The 19314-nt window shown below is 45.2% G+C and overlaps 1 protein-coding gene across 1 annotated transcript; it reads left to right on the plus strand.

Annotated features, from left to right (window-relative positions):
• The first annotated feature begins 690 nt into the window (after positions 1 to 690).
• On the plus strand, positions 691 to 17550 carry IL21R (interleukin 21 receptor). Its single transcript, XM_033074394.1, has 9 exons — positions 691 to 779; positions 7402 to 7476; positions 10550 to 10655; positions 11278 to 11474; positions 13112 to 13263; positions 13658 to 13835; positions 15094 to 15190; positions 15978 to 16059; positions 16568 to 17550. Exons 2-9 carry the CDS (start codon positions 7422 to 7424, stop codon positions 17480 to 17482), a joined length of 1782 nt encoding a protein of 593 aa, XP_032930285.1. The 5' UTR covers positions 691 to 779; positions 7402 to 7421; the 3' UTR covers positions 17483 to 17550.
• The last annotated feature ends 1764 nt before the right edge of the window (positions 17551 to 19314 follow it).

Below are 19314 nucleotides of genomic sequence, written 5' to 3' on the forward strand. Positions count from 1 at the left end.
TTGGGTTTGTGTAGCAATATTTTATAGTGGAGGGGGCTACAAGAGTGGCTTTTCTGAGAAGCCGCTCCCTTCCTGCCTCTTCTCCTAAATACACAGTACATTGCTGCCAGTGACATGAGAAGTCACTGAATGTGTTAGAACTGCATGTTCTGTGGTTTACAGATGCAGCTGGCCACCCCTCTGCACCTTGCTGTGTAAGCCCTTTGCTTTGCTTTGCACATGCTGCCACAGCCAGAGACTGAAGACAGCTGGTGTGTTTTTCACCCTATGACAGGTGCCTGAAGCTGCCTAGGGCTGCTCCATTGCTGCACCAGCCCCAAGCATGGAAAAGCTGCAGTCGGGCAGCATGGGTGATTTTTGACAGCTGTGGTAAAACAGAGCTCCATGAGATGCGGGTGAGGATTTTGCCATAAATAGCTGTGTGCCGGCTGATAGACGTTGCTTCTAAGGGGGTCAGTTTCTGCCAACCTGCATGAAAGGAGCAGGGAGCTCTGCCAGCACTGCCAGCTCAGGTGAGCACTGTGGGAATGCATGACAGCCTTGCTGACCTCATGCAGAGATGCTCTGGGCACGCTTTGCACGGTGCAACTGCGGATGTTGGGTTTGAGTCTGAGCAGAGCTGTAGGTTTCTGTTCCAGATGGTCAGGGTAAGTTCACAAGCACAGTCATTCCTGCTTCTCTTTACCAGCATATGTCTGGTGATTTCCTAAGAGAAGACACAAGCCTCTGTGCAATCTCCTCCATGTGAACAAGACGTACATAGCCACAGCTCTGTGAAGGTAAGCCCTTTTCCTCTGGCTAGAGCCAAAGTGATGTCCTCTTACTATAATGCTCATGCAGTATAGGTTCAGACTTGATGACTCTTGGGGAAAACAAGAGGCTGACCCAATGTTGATGGCTACGGATAACTGGCAAAGGCAGAAAGGAGGAAGCAGGGCAGGATTTTGGGGTCTCTGCGGGTGACATTTAGTATTCCCCAGACTGAAAGCAATGCACGCCTCTCTCGCCTGCAGCATCCTGTGTCAGCTCACAGCCACCACCTGTGGAGCTTCGGTGTTTTTCAACCTGCAGCTTTGCTGACTAACACCTCCGCTTTCTCCCTAGCTCATTCATATTTTAGCCTGTTTCCTGAGCTTTGAGGTGGTGTCTTCTATTGCTTTCCTTTCCAGCAGAACACTGTTACTCATGTCTCAGATGTTCTCCTTCCATTTTTTACTTATCTTAATGTATGATTATCTTCCTCCTAAATGTCACCAGCCAGTAATGGTGCCTTTGACCCTAAAGTTATGCCAGGTCTGTATTTTTGATGCTGCTGAACATATTGGTTTAATTCTGTTATTACAGGAAGAAAGTACAGAGGTAGTACTATTTCTGTGGAGTTTTTTCTCCTTTTCTTCAAATCGCGGACATGATAACTCCAAGTGTGGCTAGTTTTATATCCTAGAGAAAGGAATTGTCTGCTTTGAATGTTGTTTTTTTGACATGTATTCTTGCTGATAAATACATACAGGTGTATGTATTCCAGTGATGCAAAATGGTTTTGGGTCATGAAAAACAGAATCTACCAAGCCTTCCCTTGTGTGCCCTTCATGCTTGCTTCTTGGTGAATATTACTGCTGCAGGCTGGGCTGAAGTTACACTTTTTATGAGTGTATCTGTAAATCTGAAAATAGGCCTTTTGGTGCAACATGTTTAAATTTATAAAGCTATTGTTCTTACAGTGCTACCAGTGTTCCTGTTCTTAAAATTAGCTCTAATATCAAATGCATATTGTTGCATAGTTTAATAGTGTGGCTTGTGATGGCCAGACTACCACTCTTTGGACTGATCACACATGCTGCTCTTTCCCTCCCTCCTCTGCACAAATAGCAGTATGGGCACACCTTGGAGAGTCCTGTGTAATCAGGGGACAAGAGCTACACCACTGTCCTGGTGTGCTTTCCTCACAGCAGAAAGATATTGCTAAGAGCCTGGGAAATTTCTGACTTAGCCACTCAGCCTCATTAACCCTGTGCTGTTCCACACTGCAGCCAAGAGTGGTGACAATCTCCACAACCCACAGGCACTACCAGCTGAGACAAATCTTATCTAGAAGCTTGGGCCTGACACTGTGCCTGTAAGTGATCCACAAAGCATGCAGAAGGGAGAGCTGGTCTTTCACAGAGGCTACTCTAAACACCATGAGGAGTAGCTTCTGGACTAAGTCCCATATCTTCTCCATGCATGTTATAATGGTGTACAACAGCTCAGTTATCAGCAACTAGCTGTCAAGCATGGTCAAGAGCTGCCTGGCCAGAACATTCCAAAACATCTGTTTTTCACAGGGTGAGTCAAAGGCGTGGAAAGCTGAGCATGTAACTCCCTCATCTACACCCTGCTACTTTATGCCAGCTGCAGTCTTCTTGGGTTATTACAGCTCCTTGTTCTTGCTCCTAGCTCCTCCTATGCACACAGTGTGCTCTGTGTGCCAAATCCCTCCATAGTGCTGCTCGTTTCCCTCTTGACCAAGGATACAGTGAGTGTGCATGGCTCCTTGAAGCCCCTTTAAAGGTATGATTAGGTGAGTTGGTGGGGCCTCCCTCAGTGTCAACCTTGCAATCTGAGGAGACCCACCCAGACACAAGTCACAGGCATGCGTTACAGGGGTGAGCCCCTCGCCTGTGTAGGAGCCAGATAACCTCCCTGCCTGAGGAGGTTATCTGTTCTGAGGATTAATGCTGCTGCTGCCCTGATCGTGGCAGCATTTGGGGAATGGATGGAAGCTGAACACAGTGGTGCTTGACTGTCTCCAATGTGACACATGCTGTACTTTTGACACTGATGCCTCCTCACTGCACAAGTCTAAGTCCACCAGCCCTGCTATGACCTTTTAGATATGAGGCTTGTGAGCTTTTATAAGCTCTCCCACCCTTTTCTCATGTAAGAAAGCAGAGCAGTACAGTAATAAATGTTGTGTGGGTGTTTGGACCTGAATTCATCACCTCCTCTCACCACATCCTTCTGTTGGCACAGTAATACTGATACAGCAGTGACGTCAATCTCCATTTATTGCTGTATATTCCAATACACCACGGCCCTTGTAGCCCCAAAGCACAAGCAGGCTTTGCTCTTACTCAGTGCTGAGGAGACCCACTTGCTCCTCAGCTCCACAGGTGGGGTCTGCAGTTAATGATTTAGCAAGGCTGGTCATGGAAGTGTTGGAGGGCTGAAATGCGCAAAACAGGGCAGGTAATGTCCGTGTTTCCACCAATTTTCCCTGCTGCCAGTCTGCTCCTGCTTGATATCGCAGCTTCACTGTAAATCTTTCTTATAGCTGATGTGGCCCTTGTGCCCCAGCTGTCATTGCTCAGCCTCTGGACAGCCAGAGCATCCCTTTGTCCCCCTGTTGCTTCAGCTGTGTAATTAAACGGCAGTGTCCATCAATAATGATTTTTTTTTCCCAAGAAGAAAGCTTGTTTGGGCATATAATTGGTAGACTGTGTCTTCCACTCCTTTTTTGCTTGGGTGCAAAAATTCATTTTCTCATGCTTGGAAATGCCATCTTTTTTGGGGGTTTGGTCTTTTTTTTTGTATCTTGCTTTGTTTGTTTTTTTGTTGTTGAGGGTTGGTTTGTTTGTTTTTGTGTTTTGTTGTCATTTGGATGGGGTTGTTTTGCTTTTTAAGTACTACATACATTTCCTGGAAACACTTCAAACTAGGAGCTTAGACTGCATCCATGTTTGGCAGCTTATAGCATCATACTTTTTGATCCTTAACAAAAATAACCTTCATAAATGTCTGTCTGTATTGGTCCTATTTCCCGTTCTCTGGAATATTAAAGACTTGTAGCATCATTTACTTGTGTGTATTATGAATGGCTTCTCAGCTTTACTGCCGTGGTCTCACAAGGGTACTAGAGAGTTTGCAGAAGTGGTACTTGGCAGCTGTACAATGCTTGACATTTAATAAGAAGTGTCTGTGTTGCAAGGATGCACAAAGCTGATTCAGAGTCCCCATTTCACAGACCAAGAATATGAAATGAGGCTGTAGAAAGGACATTTCTAATGCCAGACTGAGAATAGGTTCCTGCCTCTGCTCATTGCCCATTGTCATTCTTTCTTCCAGGTGAACAATCACATGCTGACAGATGGAAGCAAATGGGAAGGGATGTAGGAAAGGTGTGGGTCCCAAAAATAGACTGGGACTGAAGCTTGCAGGGGGCCTGACTGGAGCATGCTTCAGAATTAAAGGCTGCTGTACATCTCCATTGAAATCATGAGGTCTTTGGCATCTAAGACCACAAAGATGCTGCTGCAGAGCAGCGGTTTTCCCAGCTCTTGTCTTGTCTGTCCATGTCTTGTCATAACAATCTGGAGCACAGCTAGGAGGTCGGACAGTTTCAGCAGTACTGAAGCTGTATGGTGCTCTTAGAGGTCACAGTCCTTTTCTACCACACTGAGGCAGGGAAAGGGAGATAAATGTTGGACTAATCTGTGGGAACTAGCAAGGGTAAGAGATGGGACAATGGCATCCCAACTGAGGAAGTATTGTCTCTCTGTTTCAGCTATTTTAGCTGATCCTACTGGTTTTTGGGTTTTTTGTTTTGTTTTTTTTTTTTTTTTGCAACTGTGGTCTTCTTCAGGAATCTTCCTTCTAGGTTATGAGGCTGTATTCTAACATTTCCCCATTGTGTAATGACAGCCTCTGGTAACTCTGTAAGACATCTACCCAATGAGCTACCTGGGCTTCTTGCTTTGATTTTATCCTGTTCAGTCCTGCCCGTCCTTTCAGGCTGATGGTACCATTCTCCAAGCAGAGGAAGGAAAGTAGGGGTGGCCCTTTAAAGAAAACACTGTCTAATAGGTAAAAGCAGCAAAGACTTTCTTTGCACAGCTCTGTTCATTTAGACAGGAGTGAGCATAAAAGCAGGGAGCTGCTGCAATATCATAAATACAAAGCACCAGAGGCCCTGCCAATTGTATTCTGAAATAAGTGGTGGGTCTGCAGGCCTCTCTGAGGATCCAGCCCATCTTTCCTTCCTTTCTTCCTTCCTGGCAGCAAGTTGCCTTTCTTTGTTTTTCGTGGTGGCCAAGAGTGTGGAGTGTGGCAGTCACAACACAAAGTGATGCTGAGATGGGCTCATGGTGCAGCCAGTCTTACCATGAAGTCAAGTGAGCAGGTTCCAGATGGCAGGATAACAGCAAGCCTTCCTCAAAGGAGTGAGGATTTGGAGAAGAGCAGTGGACAATGGGTGAGATCACAGGGTGGAGTTAGACAGTGGACTGTATCTCAGTGACTAGGGACCGCGCCATAGAAGTTGTGGTAATGACGAGTTATTATACAGAGAAAACTTGGAGAGCTTGCACCAGAGGGGTCACGAAAAGGTGTTTACTCAAGGCAATGTGTGATGCAGAAAGGAGGGCTGTATGAAGGTAGAGTTTGCCCTGCCACTGGCAACAGGTGAGGGAGGATGGCAGGGTGCCTGGGGCTCCTGCTGAGCTGGAAGGAGTTCATGGGCAGAGTTTGTTTGACAGGAAAGAAGAGGCAGTAGCTGCATCATTGCTTCCACAGCAGGGTGTGACACTGTCTGTGGCACCTCCAGAGCGAGTCTTGCTGTTCTCACCTGGGCACCGACATCCTGAGAGCACATCTGTGAGCTCACATGAGGCTGCAGGGACTTTCTGGTGGCTGCTAAATTTGTTTTGCTTTCATTATTTGAGTAAACCTGGAAAATTTTTAAACACCACAAATGTTCCCCAAGTCTTAAAGGCCTCATGGGTTTCTCTCTGCTGAGTGATTGCCTGGGTACTTGTTGCTTGTGGTGGAAGCAGCATGGACACCCCAGGACCTGGATACCTGCAACCCCCGCCATGAATGCAGGCTGAGGGACAAACAGATTGAAACTAGCTCTGCTGACAAGGACGTGGGGGCAGTGGTGAATAAAAGGCTGGCCATGAGCAGGCCATGTATGCTGGTAGCCCAGAAACCCCTGTGTGCTGTGTTCTTCCCCAGCAGTGTGGGCAGCTGATAGAGGGAGGGGATTCTCCCCCTCTACTCCACTCTCTTGAGACCCCACTTGGTGTTCTGCCTTCAGGTCTGGGACCCCTAATGTGACAAGCATGTGGAGCTGCTGTAGTGAGTCCAGAGGTGGCCACAGAGATGCTTCAAGGGCTGGAGCACCTCTGCTAATGTATGACAGGCTGAGAGAATTGGTCTTGTTCAGCCTGGAGAAGAGCAGGCTTTGAGGAGACCTTGCTGCAACCTTTCATTATTTAAAGGGAGCCAGTAAGAAAGATAAGGACAGACATTTTAACAGAGTCTGTTGCAATAGGACAAGAGGTGATGGTTTTTTAAATTAAAAGGGTAGATCAGACTATGTGGGATGGCATGTGGGGGCCCTTCCTGTTGTCTGTGCATCCTTGCAACTTGCTTTCAATGAAACTATGTCCCCAAATTAAAGCACATTGGTTCTCCAAAGCTTTGTCCCATTTAAGAATAGCTTGAGAAAACAATGCTGAACTCTGTACCAGGTATCAACAGCCAATACTCTGCAGGCAGCATGTTTTAAGTCTTTCTGTGCACATCCATGTGCTCCTATAAATGTCTATATGCTGTGAAAGCACAACCTTAAATGCATTATATAACTTGAGGGCTTTTTCTTGGAGGAGGGACTATGGGTTGAACAGTCATTGGTTTGTGATGCCATTTCCTCTGTTTTAAACATCCTGCTGTCATCTTCTCTGAAGGCTTTCTTGTACGTTCGCTTCACTAAACCATCAGGGCAGCCTCTCCCTGCAATCAGTACTGTACATTGTTCTCCTGGATGCTACGTGGGAGGTTGGGTTTTTGGGGTTTTTTCCTCTGGTGTGCCTTTCTGGAGTCCCTTAACTAGGTAGTTCATACTTATTTAACTATGGGTAGGCCAAATCCATGAGTTCTCACTAGCTTTTCTCACACAGACCCACAACGATATTCAGACTCCCTTTGGCTAATTCACTGCATAGCTGTTTGATCTGCAGTAATGTCACTTCTAGTGGCAAGCCATTCCTATCTGCAAGATATTAATGGAGAAAAAAATAGGTTAACAATTAACCCAAGAGTCTTTCTTGTTGCCTGGACAGTCAAGCTGCAGTCACGTTGCTGCTTTCTCTGTGCATGCTGGCGAGGCGCTAAGATTTCACTGACCTGGCTCATGGCAAGTTGGCAGGCTTCTGGTCATCTCCACCTTAGCCCATGGAATAGATACACACAGGAGAGTTGAAATTATTTGTCTAAATAAAGCACTTTACTTTTAGATGCTTAAATGAAAGCAAGATTAATTCCACCTCCACCTTAATCAAGTAGATGTCTGAGCAGAGTTTTAAATTGGTTGTTGGAGTCTTGTTTGCTGTAGTTGTTTTGTTTTGTTTTTTTCTTCCCCAGGACATCCAGTGAGAACAACTATGAGGAACAAACGATGGCTCCAGAATATTTTCCTCTGCCTTTTATTCCAGTACAGTAAGTCCTCAGATATTTCTTTCAGGTTGTACACACACAGGATTTATCTTAGTGACCACATGTGCCAGCTCTGATGAGATGTGCATGGCACAAGGTTGCCACGGGACAGCAAGCACAAGATAAGGTCCCAGGGGAGAGGGAGTTCCATGAGGTAATGCGTGGAGGACAGGTACTGGAAGGTGCCCAGCTGGGCAGAGCTCAGCCAGGCTGTATACTGCTCTGGGGAGCAGCACCTGCAGGGAACCTGCAGAGGAAGTGCCTGCCTTGCACTGAAATGCCTCCTAGTGACATTAGAGTAGGATTTCCCCCACCAAAAATACCCTTTGCTGTAGAAAAGGTTCTGGTGGCCAAGACCAGGATATCCCCAGGGTTGCTGTTGGCCAGTCAGCCAGGGTCAGGGGAGGGAACCACTCCTAGTCTGAGTCCCTTTGCTTAGGACTGGACTGTGCATACAGTCCCCCCTCCTTTTTTGCTGGTTCCTACCCACACTGCAAACTCCAGCTGACTCAGACCTGACTTTCTAAATAGATCAGCTGGACAGAAAAAGGCAGTGACAACCATGTCTGCAGGGAACATGCAAGTTTAGTACCTTACCTGCTGCTTGTAGGCAGAGCATTGGACCTGCCCCAGACCTAAATAAGGAGAAAAGAGGCATTCAGAATTATATCTTCCTGTCATAAGGGACCACTGTGATGTCTGGTCTGAATTTTGTGTGATGCAAACCAGGGAATTACCATGTACTAATTTCATTTTGGATCAATCTAGATCTTACTGTTAGAAGTATTTGAGTTTTGTTTCTGAAGCTGCCAAGGACAGACATTTCATCCTAGATCTAACTAACTGATTTTAGGACACTTAATTATTCCTTTCCCAGTAAAAAGCTGTCCTCTTAATTTTGTTAAGAGACTCTTGCCCAAAGATACCCTTGCAACTTACCAGCTACCTAGGAATAGTAGTCTGTTTGACTAATTAACATAATAGCATAGAAGAACAGTAATTACTGCTGCTTAATAGCCTATTAATATTTGCTGCCCTTTCTAAAGGAATGCAAGAGATTCCTAACCCCATTTTTTTCTAGGAGAATAAAGTTAGGCTAAAAGAGAAAAAAGTATGTTCCTCAGGATTCTGAACTAAACAGTGCTTGGTCCAGGACTCTCAGAAGAGTCTATTGAGGCTTCAAAATAAAGTGTGAAAACTTAATGAAAATTTTAGAATAGAATTCTGAAGTCAGTGTGAAATTAAAAAGTCAAAATGAGGGTTTAAAAAAATCCTATGTACATCCTTGGGATCAGTCTGTTACAAACATCCCCAAATTTCTTCTACCACCACATAAATCTTTGGATTAAGGGGGATCCTATATGCAAATCTGAGTGCTGCCCAGAGCTCATATAGGGAGAGTAGTGTGTGCTCTGATATACGAGGACTAGGAAGTAAATGTTGTGATGAGTGACTTCAGCAGGGAAAACTTGGACTTTGTTTACCTCTGAACTTACCCCACCCTAGAAGGAGGCTGCACCCTCCACTGGACACGCCTGCTGTGCTTTGTGACTGCAAATGCAGACAGCTTGTTTGTGTGGACAGCCGTTTGATCTGGAGGGTGGAACAGATGATTTCGGTCCATGGTTGCACACACCATCTGCATTCCATGCTGGTTCTCTGCCTACAGCTTCAGCTGTAAGATTGGGCATTGAGGTTGTTGAGCACACCACATTAGCAAACAACACTCTGGACATAAAGCACGTTGCAACAGGAAAGGAGGAAGCAGGGAGTGCAGCTTCTCTAACCAAGAAAGCAGCAGAACGACAAAGGGCAGAACGACAAAGGGAAGTGAGCTCATAGCATGGTTACCATCAAAGGATTTGTTTGCCTGATGGCTGCAAAGCAGTGTGTTCTCAGGAGGCTGGGAGCAGCCTTTATGTAGGGAGGACCCGTGCTTGATTTAAGCATGGATGTTACAATCTTGAGTGTTTTCCTTTTCCTTTTTACTCCTATAGAAAAGGAGTGATACTTGACACATCAGAAGTGAATGGTCGCTGCAGTAGGCATGGTTTGAACCAGCATGGCATGCTGCATCTCCTACAGGCCTGTCCTAGGGCAATGGTGGTGGTTCTTGAGTCAGCCCAGTGAGCTGTCAGGAGGGGACTCCTCAATGCAGACATTTCTCTCTGTGCTGCTATCTTACCTGCCTTGAAGTCCAGGGAGATAAGTGTATTGTGTACAGGACAATTGTACTTTTATAAAACACATACTAGATACTGTTCTGTGAGCAGAGCTCCTACAGAGCAATTACAAGAGTATAAATGCTGCTTTGTGACCACTTTCAAAAAATTACTTGGTTTTGCTTATGACCAATGTAAATTCTACAGTTGTCTATCAAGTTCTCTTGAGAAGTCTATAATTAATAAATTTTGCTTATCAGATTGTTTTATAGAAATTGTAGTAACACAAACTTGCAATTTTTTTTGTTTCCAAATTTCATGAAAACATACTTCAAAACTCCGGAGCTGTCATAAAAACTATTGATGGTGCAGATATCAGGCTTTAGAAAACAGAAAATAAAATGGCGAAAGAAAAATTACTTAAATAGCACTTTAAAAAATGTGTAAATGAAAACTAGACTATCAAAGAACAGTATTCAGTTTAGAAAGTGGTATCGTGAAAATGTTTGAATAGGCTACTGTTTCTTACTGGGTTTCATGTCTCTTCTATATGCCATGTAAGCAAAGACTCCTACAGAGATATGTGATTCTGCTGCAGTGATTGTATGAGAGGGGACAAGGATAAGTCTGAAAATTCAGTCACAATTTGGGCATTTCCTGATTTCAGCTGCCACAGCATTTTAAATTGTTTTTTGTTTGATGCTTATCTTGCCATCAATGGCTTGTCACCCTGTAGATCTGGAACACATCTTATGCCCCAAAACTGGAGACTTTCAGCAGGAAGGAGGATAGCTGTCAGAGACTGGTCTGTTCCCTTCAGATTTTGTGGGAACCTTGAGGAGTGCATATATTGATACAAAGTTCTTGCTTTATCACTGAAGTTGATATTATATTTTCTCTTTCCAAACCTACAGCCATGTGTTGTGACAGCCTCACTTGTTTTGTGGACTACGTACAGACCCTGTCCTGCATCCTGCAAGATGAATTGGGTGCTGGTTCATACACTCTCACTGCAACATGGTACGTCTTTGGTGCGATGAGTGAAGTCCAGCTAGCAGGAGCCTCTACGTGGCTGTAGCACAGTGGCAACCTTCTGTCTTCTTTGTTAGGTAGAAATCCTGTTTTTTCTGCCATGCTGGATTTTTACTTGGTATTTTGCACTCCAGTTACAAACTGACTTCTTCCCTAGCTAAAGAGCCCTGGTTCCTGCCTCTGCTGACTGTGCTTCTTGCTGCTGACTGCTATGCTGATTCCAGCTTCCTTAGCATTGCCTTTGCTGCCACGGGAATACCTTGCCCTTTGCTGCTGTGAAAAGTGAACTTTTAGCTGTGTGCATTGGCAGGGCTCACGCAGATTGTCCAGTCTGCTGCTGCTCTGCCCCAGCAATGAGGTGGATGTAGTCATGGGCTGTGTAGTCCTGAGGAGCACCTTTCCTTTCCAAAAAACTTTTCTGTTTCTCTTAAAGATGCTAAGCTGAGCAAGTAGAAGGGGAAAAAAGAAATCTGTTGAAGTTCAAATATTATTTTTTATTTGAACATGTTGTTTTTCATTTTATTCCTTTTCTGTGCCTGGTGGTTCAGTGACAAATTAATGCAACTACAGCATGTGATACATGCAGACTTGTTCGTTTTGACATTTTTAGGGTTTCTGAGGAAGATCCAGAAAATACTGTGGCTGCCTGCAGTCTCCTGCAATTGTCAAGGAATACCAGTCACACACAATACATGTGCACTGTGGACATGACTGAATTCCTGGCAGATACCAAAGTCCAGGTGAATGTTACAGAGACAGCTGACAGGCAACACGTGCTTTCCAAAGACTTTTATTTGTCAGACAACAGTAAGTACAAAAATGGTGAATTTGATAAATACTGTTTGACTTTATGTGGTAGGATAGTCTGGGCAAGGAGTGAGAGTGGCAGCATGCAGTGTGGGGCTACATTTGCTGTACACTCATCTACATAAAGCACTGTGTTCCTATTATTGCTATTATGCTTGAGGCTGAGCTGAGAGATGGCTTCATACCTGCTTTTTGTGGGGAAATTCCTTTGCCCCATGAAGCAGTAGGTGATAAATAACCAGCTTAGACCAGTCTGATACCTAGGCTATGCAAGAGCTTGTTCTTAGCTGGATTCTAAAGGGCGGGGGGAACTGCTTTATCACAAATCACAGAATCCTTAAGATGACTTAGGTTGGAAGGGCCCTTAAAGACCATTCAGCTCCAACCCCCTGCCATAGGCAGGGGCACCTCCCATTAGACCACGTTGTTCCAAGCCCTGTCCAACCTGGTCTTGGACACTTCCAGGGATGGGGTCACCACAGCTGCTCTGAGCAACCTGTGCTAGTTCCTCACCACCCTCACAGACAAGAATTTCACCCTGATATCCTGTCTAACCCTGTACTCTGTCACTGTGAAGCCATTCCCCATTGCCCTATCATTACATGCCTTTGTCAAAAGTCTTTCTCCAGCTCTTTTGTAATATCCAAGGAGCTAGAAGTTCCCAAAAGACTTCTGCAGTGAACACCTGAACCAACATGACATTATTTTGGGTGGGACAAGGTGTCCCAGATGTACTGGATGTGGCAGTTCCTCTTTCTGGGGCAATTCCTAATCATTTCTCCTGCATGACACAAAGACTGAATGCAGTCATGTAGCTGACTTGGTGAAATGTTGGCATGTTCTGGGTTGTGCAGCAAACTGTGAAGGAGTGGTTAGCCAGGCAGATGGGTTCCACACAGACACAAAAAAAGGATTTTTCTGCCTGGCTTCTTTTGAAATTAAACTTTACTTGAGAAGTGTCATCTTTTTGACAAATGCCTTAACATTTCAGGAAGCCTCCTTGTTCTCACTGACAGACTAGAGACTGGGTAGTGGTGCTTTGCACATCTCCTAGAGGTCCTCACCTAAAGGCATCATAGCTCAGTAGTGGGCCCTGCAGACTGCTGGAATTCTGTGCTATTGCTTTTCAATATATGAACACTCCCTGCAGGGATACAAAAGCTTGCTTTTTGGGCAGTTGGGACATGGAATTGCAGTGGGTTTATTGCAGTGTCCCTAGCCTCAGCTTTTTCTCTTTACTCTGTTACATCGAGGGGAATTTCCCCATTTTTGTGAGTGATCATGACTACACAGAGTTCTTTCATGTCATAAGAACAAGGTGCTCTACATTTTACATAATCTCCTAGGAGTTTATTAGTCCTGTGTACTATCTTTCCTCCTCCATAGGCAATGAGGAAGTTCAGAGATAAGCAGAAGATAATATTTAGAGAAATGTGGTCCTGACTTCATTATGCTCCTCACACCTGAGGTTCCGTGCATGGCTGAGGGCAGGAATGCTGTGGATATTCTCTAGTGTAGGAAGGCCCACCACTTCCAGGGCAGCTTTGTTCCCTGCTCACTCTGCACTGCTGATACCATGTTGGGCCATCTCTTAACTGTAGTCATCTTATGAAAGGCAACACCATCCTGTCTTGCAGTAAAACCACAGCCTCCATTCAACCTGACCGCTTCGTTCTCAGAGGGTTACAATATTTCTTGGGAAACCATCTACCAGAACTCTTCCTTCTACTTTTTGAATGAGGAGCTGGAATATCAGCTGCGTTACAAAAGAAGAACTGACACCTGGGAGGTAAGTGAGATGTCAGTTTATCATCGAGTAGGCTGTACCAGAAAAGAGGAGGCCAGCACAACCAGGACAGTAGCACTGGCGGGAAAGAAGAGTTTTCATGGTTTAGAAAAAATGTCTCTCTGCTGAACTGGACTGAAAATAGGCAAACCCAAAAATTGAGAAGCAGAAGCTGTGTCAGAAGTATTAGTTCCTGTGAGGAAGGCTGATAATTCATTTGATTTTCATGCAGTCCTGCCTGGACGGCTCCCCCAGGATTGCATGCAGCTGCTGACCACTCAGAGCATGGCCTTGCAGAAACAACAAGAAAGCAGAAGAGGTTAATTTGCAGGCATCCTCACTGTGCAGCAGTGCGAGCAAAGTAAGAGCAGTTACTCTGGTGTTTAATTGTTCACAGGCTCAGAAGATTAAAGCTGTTCATGAAGATAAACGGACATTGCTGATCCTGCCATGGGAACTGCAGGCAAACACTGAGTACGAGTTCCAAGTGAGAGCTAGACCCCGGGAAGGCTCTGACTATGGTGGCTTTTGGAGTGAATGGAGCTCTCCACTGTCATTGAAAACCAGCCCTGCAGGTACATACTGCCAGATCTCCCTGCCCTTTCAATTAGTTCAGTATCTGAGAATAATTTCAGAAATTTAATAAAATCTAATTAATTAGAACGAATCTTAAACAGTCCAGAAAAGACAGATATGGTGAGCTTCCTTACTAGTTGTGTGAACCCCAAGCCTGGGCTGTCAGTATTGACGTTCTTACCATGTGGCTAAAGGAGTGCTTGGTGGGGTTGGCCGTACATTTGGATGCCACTTGCAAGAGTGCAGCCTCTAACTTCCTTTTTAAATGTCCAGGGTCCTGCTTGCAGCTTTCAGAAATGGGGGAGATCCCCTCTACTGGGTCTTACTTTTGTCTTCAACTGATCGGGGAGGGATCCTGCTCTCAAACCTGAGTTCTGTGTCTGGGCTCTGACGTTTGGTCATGCTGGGCATGTGTGTTTTGTTTGGTAGCCACCACTCTGCAGTGAGTTTACATGGTGGAACAGAGGCTGTGAAAATAAGGAGCCTTTGTTCCAATAGAGGAAGTGCAAAATTACTGTGGTCAATGCCAGCAGTATGTGCTGAGCTTCCCTGATCTGCAGCTCCAACTGAAGTATCACTGAGTTTACCTGGTGCAATGGCAGCAAGCCAGGCTCCATTTGCTAGAGGATATCTGAGCTCTGGATCTCAAAGGTGCTCCTTTCCATCACACATGGAGACCGGCCACCAAGCAGTCATCTAGTCAACACCTGTCTCTAATCAGCTTCACTCTTTCCCTTCACAGATCATCTGTGGAGGTCTTCCCTAAACCAGGAGTCAGAAACACCAGGGGTCTGTGTGGCAAGCAGCTGTCCTGCCCTAACTGTGTTGGCTGCCTATCTGTGGTGCAGCTAGGTCATAGGGCAGCTGATGTACTCCTTTCATTGATGCAGTCATCTCTGAGCACCCTCAATAAGACCTGTCTGGAGTACTGATGCCTGAGTTACTGCCTCAGTATCCCAATGAGAGTCTGGGATAGAAATTTAGGGCATCTCATCGAATCGTTTAGGTTGGAAAAGACTTCCAAGATCATCAGGTCCAACATTTGACCCATGGTCACTTTATCAACTAGTAATAAGTGCCATGTTCAGTCTCTTGAACACCTCCAAGAATAGTGACTCCACCACCTCCTTGGGCAGCCCATTCCAGTGCTTGACGACACTTTCCATTCCAAAAACCCTTTTCCTCCTCAACATCTCCTGTTTATTGATCTGGGTATAAATGTAAGGTGAACCTGAATGACCTCGTCTCTTTCTCCAGCAGTGATGCAGACAGCAGGCATGGAATGGCTGTTACTGTTTGGTATTGTCGTGGCAATCATGGCCTCAATCGCAACATTTCTGGCCAAACAGCAGAGGTAAGAATGCTTCAGGAGGCAGGAGGTAATGCTTTTATTCTATGTTGTTAAAGATGGGGTGTTCACATGCAGCCTTCCTTGAGTGTTTTGTCTATGGATGGGCAGCTATGGGACTGTGAGGGACAGCCAAGAAAGGTCACTGGCTGATGTACTGCCCCAGGTGACCTGCTTTTCTTTGGCAATCTGTTGCCATTCAGCAGGCTAGGACAAGGTGATGGCACATGGGGATGAAGCAAGGGTCAAATACATTCCTGGGCTGTTCTCCTGGTCTTGTCTGTGCTCTGCAGTTGCCAGATAGAGCAGTAGCCAGAGCTAGCTGCCCCTTTCCAAAGCTGACATAGGTCCCTCAATGCTGACTGGAGGCCTCTGTCCTTCTTGAAGGCTTCTTATGCCCTTGAAGAGATATGGGGTGCTGACATGGAGGAAGGCTGGGCTGGTGCAGCCCAGGTCCACAGAAGAATTGCATAGGGAACAGTTCTGGCCTGCAGACCACAAACCAGCCCAGCATCAGTGAAAATGCATTTCTAGCACTTGGTGCTTTCCCAGGAAGGAAAAAAACTGGAACCTCTTTCCTTGGTGTGAATGTGTGTGTGCAAGTGCTGAGGCCTCACCTCCAGTGAGGTTCACTAGAAAGGCTATTAGCACAAGACAGCCTTGGAACCTCAGCCACTTGCTAACTCACCAGGCTGGGCAGGTGATCCCAGTTGGTTGAAAGGGATCTGGAGATACTTTGCTTTGCATCTGTAACGTGTGCTTAACCCCAAAGCCTTTCTCTTTTCTCTTCCAGCTTGTGGAAGAAGATGGCTTGCATCCCAGACCCGGCTCCCTTTTTCAAACCTCTTTACATGGCTCATAATGGAGATTTTAAGGTATAAATGGGCTACATGTAGAGCACATGACAGACTAAAAGGCCATCATGCTATCCTGAGCAAGGGATTCTCATTAGGGCATTAGAAGGGGAAATCTATCTCAAAGGAATGTCAAATGTCTCCAGATATAAGAACCAGAACTTTCCAGTATCTGTTTGGCACCATGAAGGCCTTTATGTTACATCCATACTCCCTATTCTCTGTAAGTGTTGTCTCAATGTGTGAGCTGAGTTCATGTGATTTCTGAAGCCTGGGATCCTGACAGGAGTGTCAGAGAGAGCTGCAAAGCCATGCAAACCTCTCAGAGCTAATTATTCTCTATTACTTCAGCTAGTTCTCCTGCAGTTGCCTGTGTCTCATAATAACAGCATCCTCCTGTTGTAGTGGAGGAGTCAGTGATTTTAGAGTTTGGGTTTTGCCTCTAAAAGCATAAGAAATTTGGTTACTTTTGTGGAACTTCAAACCTTGTGATGCTAACCTCTCTCTTCTTATGTTTTCTTTTCTAAAGAAGTGGCTTGGTGCATCCCATATGAAAATGACCTTTGATTTCTTTGAATGGGGAATAGTCCTTCCAGAAGTCCTAGAAGTTTACACCATGCATCCTTCCAACAGCACCCCACAGGAAGAGCTGCATGAGCTGAGAAAGAATCTGCCTTGCAAGCCCTGTGTGTCTTGCCTGACTGCCCCAGGACAGGGCAGCCAGTCCCTGTGGTGTCGTGTAAACAGCAGTGGTGGGACTGAGGACCAGTCATATGGGCACTTGTCAATCGATACAGTGACTGTGGCTGATGAATTTACATCTTGTAACTGCCAGTGCAGCTGTAACCATCTGTACAGGGAACATGAGCATACCAACAAGGAAGATGATAGTGCTGGAGAGCCTGGTTACCCCAAGGTTAACATTGATGAGGAAGACAGAAAGACATGCAGTGACTTGCACTTGGCTGATCTGAGTGCACAGGACAAAATACTTGCTTCTGGCTCTGTGTCCACAGATCACTTGAGGAGCACAAGTGTCCCAGTCAACCAGCAAGGAGAAAGGGGAGTGGAAGGAGGGGTGGGGAGCATCCTAGAAGCCCTTTGTTTGCAGCCTTATCAGTGGGATTTGGAAAATCCAGGTTCTCTACCCTCTCCTGATGGTGAAAGTGTTTCTTACAGTGAAGGCTCCTATGACTTCTTCCCTCACAATATAAGGCCTGGTGACAGTTGTCCTTTGATCTGTGTAGATTTGGACACTATTGACAGTGGCTTTGTGGACTCAGACTGTGGAAGTCCAGTTGACTCTGAATTTGGGCAAAACAGTCAGACCGTTTGTGGACCCATCCCTCTTGAGCAGGAGGGGCAAGACTTTCCACGAAGCTACGTCAAGCAGTGGGTCTCCTGTCGCTCTGAGAGCCCTGTCAGTGGGACACAGACAAACTAAGGACTTTGATGTTGCCTGGATGAGTGTGGGGCCTTTTCCATAGTGTGTCAGGAGCAAAGTGTTAGCAAAATTCAGAAGAGAAATGAAGTTTACTTTGTGTGAACTCTATTGCATAAACTGACACCTGTTAGGTCCACAGAAATATGCCTGTTTCTATTCCCGCTTACCCTATCAATGTCTCAAATTAGTTGTGATTGATTGTTCCTGAATTTTGTTGGGTTTTGGATTTTTTTAGAATCATAGATCAATCCTCCCTTGATGTCAGAGGAATGTCAGAAAAAAACAACTATACCTTGAAAATTATTCTTTGGCTTATGTAGATATGCTAAATTTTTGCAGTAACGTTATAAAGAGTACAGAACTGTAAGTTATTTTCCCTGGTATTCTCACATGACTTGAGAGTTTGGCTGTACATAGAACCTTAGAATCATAACCCATGGCAAGCATGTTTGCTACATAAAAGTTCCCCTACTCTTTCCAAACATGTGACATTACTTTTCCTTCTACTAGCTTTGGCTCTTTAAACTCAGCTGTACTAGTTTGTTAATTACAGAGGGTTGCTGGCCTGTCCATGGGTATCAAAACTAATTCTTATGTAATCATCACTGGAATGTGTGTACTAGAGACTAAGCACAACTCAGGTTTCAGAAAGACTTTCCAGGTGGAGTCTGCAAATGAAATGTCTTCAAAATACATATCATTCTAAACAAACTGTCACTACTAGGCTTTTCTTTTGAATCAGACTCTCACCCTACACTTTTCAAGCATATTAGTTGAGCAGCTTTTTTGCCATAATTTTCAAAATGTTGTCCTAACTGGATATGCCTGCCACTTCCGCCTTGGACTTGCTCTGCTGCAGTTAACAGGTCAGTAGCACAAATTTTGAGCAATTTCAGCTAGCTAATAAAGCCAAATATGAAACTGCACTGTAACCTTGAATCTGTTTTTCTCTCTGACATCTCTGTATCTCTGATTTGTTCAGAATAACTGTTCTTAATAGTCACTGTAATACTGAAATTGAATGTGAAGACCTTTGTCTTACATAGGCATGGTGCTACTAACCCATAGTATGCTTGACTCCAGAAGGTTATATCTTGGGAGGACCTTTGTGGTAAATGATGCATGTTTCCAGTGTAGTAATAGCCTGTTGTTGCTGTGATGCCAATAAACTCCCTTCCTTCACCCTCTTCTCTTACCTGAGACTGTAGTTGATGTCACATCTCCCTGAACAGAACAGAGCACTGCAGTAAAGAGAAGCTTTTTTTCATAGATGAGTGCTGGGACTGTGTTGCATTGCATCCACATCCTCCAGTTTGATTGTTCCAATCAGCCATGGTATTTGCTATGTTAATTTTGGACCAACATGACTTCATTTTGCCCATGTTGTTATTACTCCCTCAATACATCCCTAGCTCCATGACTTCCTGGGAACTGCTCTAAGATATATTATCTTCTTTGGTTTCTTCCCCCCTTATTTTCCATCTTTCTTGTTATCTTCTGTGGTAAGTCACAGGAGGTGTTGTCTCCGTGTGCTGATGCATCTTTCTGCTGCTGCCGGTCCCTCCCGTGCGCTCCACAAGGCAGCAGAGGATTGCCCCAGCCCCACTGCCCTGAGGAGCCGACTGCCCCACACTGTCCCACGAGGGCTGCTTGCATTGTGATCATTTGATGCAAATGTGTACTGGACAGAAGCGTTTCTGATGGTCTCAGCAGTCTTCTGCAACTTCATCTCACAGCTCTTTTCATTTTAGAAGACTACACTGTGGTAACTGACCCCAGGCTGCTTAAGAGAGAAACTTGCTTGTTTTTCTGGGGCTCTTCGCATCTCAGTT

This window comes from Catharus ustulatus, chromosome 16, assembly GCF_009819885.2.
Source record: "Catharus ustulatus isolate bCatUst1 chromosome 16, bCatUst1.pri.v2, whole genome shotgun sequence".
NCBI classification, from domain to species: Eukaryota; Metazoa; Chordata; class Aves; order Passeriformes; family Turdidae; genus Catharus; species Catharus ustulatus.